This window comes from Morone saxatilis, unplaced genomic scaffold (genome assembly GCF_004916995.1).
Source record: "Morone saxatilis isolate NCDOM2014 unplaced genomic scaffold, NCSU_SB_2.0 Contig7, whole genome shotgun sequence".
Classification (NCBI taxonomy): domain Eukaryota; kingdom Metazoa; phylum Chordata; class Actinopteri; family Moronidae; genus Morone; species Morone saxatilis.
Genome location: NW_023340246.1, coordinates 20945844 through 20947948, shown reverse-complemented (window position 1 = coordinate 20947948; position 2105 = coordinate 20945844). Strand labels below are relative to the sequence as shown.

Sequence of the window (2105 nt, the reverse complement as noted above, 5' to 3'; positions counted from 1 at the left end):
GAGATCCCCTAGTGGCAGAAATGACATACTGTGCGCTTTAACATGTTTCATAATAAGTAAATCTGGCAAGATACTTTCTGCAGTTTGGGCCAACAAATAAATGGTGGAGGAAAAGGAGTTGACTGGTTGCTTTGTAAACTCAACCGTAGTTCAAAACTGAGCCGGAAAAAAAACAGGATTAACTGGAAGACAATCCAAGAACTCAAAAATATGAGAAAAAATGACAACAAGGAGGGAAATATTAAGAAAAGCCTTTATTGTAGTGGCTAAATCACATTTTAACCACCGTTGGTCTAAATCAGGGTTTTAAACAACAACAAATAAATAAAAAAATAAATGGCGGACCCTGCCTTCATTTGCAATTGACCACCATTAGTTTTTGTTGCAATGGTGAGTTTAAATGCCACATGATGACAAAAGTAAACAATATTGTGGGAAAACTTAACTTAAATGAGGATCTGCTGCTTTTATCAGTTTCATATAATTGTAAATTACATATTTTGGGGTTTTGGACTGTTGCTCAGACAAAACAAGGAATCTGAAGACGTAACTTTGGACTGTGGGAAACTGTAAAATGTATTTTCTTTTAACTATTTTATGACATTTTATAGTTAGCCATTATTGGATTAATCTACAAAGTCAAACCACAACTTGTTTCTATGCCATTAACACAAGCTCTTAACGTTCCAGTAAATAGGAAAAGTCAGTTACGTCAGGCGTTTCCCCTCCTGTGTTTCTGTATGTGAGTGAGTATGCGAGAGTTTAAGTAAGCGTTTAAACAATGAGCCGAAAGAATGTGAAGAGTGTTGGCTGGTTCCTGTCCAAACAGAGAAGTAGTTATAGTCAAGTTACAACCTCAGGGTCTGTGTTTGTGTCATTCATTAGAGTGGTCCTGGGAATTAAGAGTAATTTAGATCAGGAGACGTTCCCATGCTGCAGCTCCTCTCTGGGGATCTCTTAATAAAGTAATCAAATCCAAATAAAAATCTCACAGGAATCTCGACTTGGGAGCTCACTGTTCACTTTAAACCCAAAATGAAAAACAAGAGGAGGGCCGCTGCTACCTCCTCCACATCGGACCCAAATGAAAATGGATCTTTTTCTTTATAAATGCAAAAAAAAAGTGTCTTCTGCTGCTCTCGGTCTCTGTTTGAGAACTGAAACTTTAAGAACATGACTTCAAAAAAATGTCCTTTCCCTTCTCCAACACCGTGCGTAGAGGGGTCGTTAAAAACTGCCTCTCTGTGACACAGGTTGGCCTCCACCACCACCTGTTCATCCCTGAGATAACTGACATCTGTCTCAGTCTGATGAGGCAGACATTCAGTCAAAAGTCAGCACTTCCTGGACGCTCCACTGAAGCTTTGTACAGACCTGAGCCACGCAGGTCTCTGACAGCAGGCCCAAACACACGGCCATCAACGACAGGCGTCTACTGCTGTTCAGGATCACTGGAGAGGAGATGGGAGGGGAGAGAAAAGGATGACAAAATCAAGAACGCACACCCTTTTTCTATAGAAAGTCTTTGTTTTCATGCTGGTTAAAGAACGTCTGAAAAGTCTGGAGTCATACAGAGAATGTGCAAACCAAAAAAGTCTCAATATATCTTGTGAGAAGTCGAATTTTAACCTAACAAACCATCACCAACCACCTTCCTGACAACTGGCAGGTACAGTGGAGAAGTAACAAGACATTAAAGTGGCAATATGACAATAAATAGACACAAATCTAGCAAACTACAGCACTGAAAAGACTCAATACACTACTTCTTTATTAATATGTCGTACAGAAACTCATCAGAGCAGCAGACCGTAAATCACTCAATAACATCTCATTGTCTGCTGCTCACAGACTAGCTGCCAAACACAATGAGCACATTAATGCTTCCAGAGCTGCTGCTGCTGGAGAAATAATTATACAACGCAAGAAACGTGAACTTTAAACCTTTCAGTTATGTAATGTATTTATTTTCATTGTCTGGGCTCTGTGCATTCAGGAGCAGCAGGTCCAACAAAGAGAGGGTTAGTTGCCACCTGCTGGTGCTTTAAGATGTTGTTTGAGGACTGAAATAGAAGCACTTCACTCGTGTCTCACAGAGGCCTTTT

At 40.1% G+C, this 2105-nt stretch overlaps 1 protein-coding gene across 1 annotated transcript in view; it reads right to left on the bottom strand.

Moving 5' to 3' along the window:
- Positions 1-235: 235 nt before the first annotated feature.
- Positions 236-2105, bottom strand: part of arv1 (ARV1 homolog, fatty acid homeostasis modulator) — a gene marked incomplete at its 5' end in the record, with an annotated part of 3766 nt that continues 1896 nt past the window's right edge. Inside the window, 1 exon segment of the mRNA XM_035679213.1 lies at positions 236-1451. Coding sequence (XP_035535106.1) covers positions 1324-1451 — 128 coding nt within the window.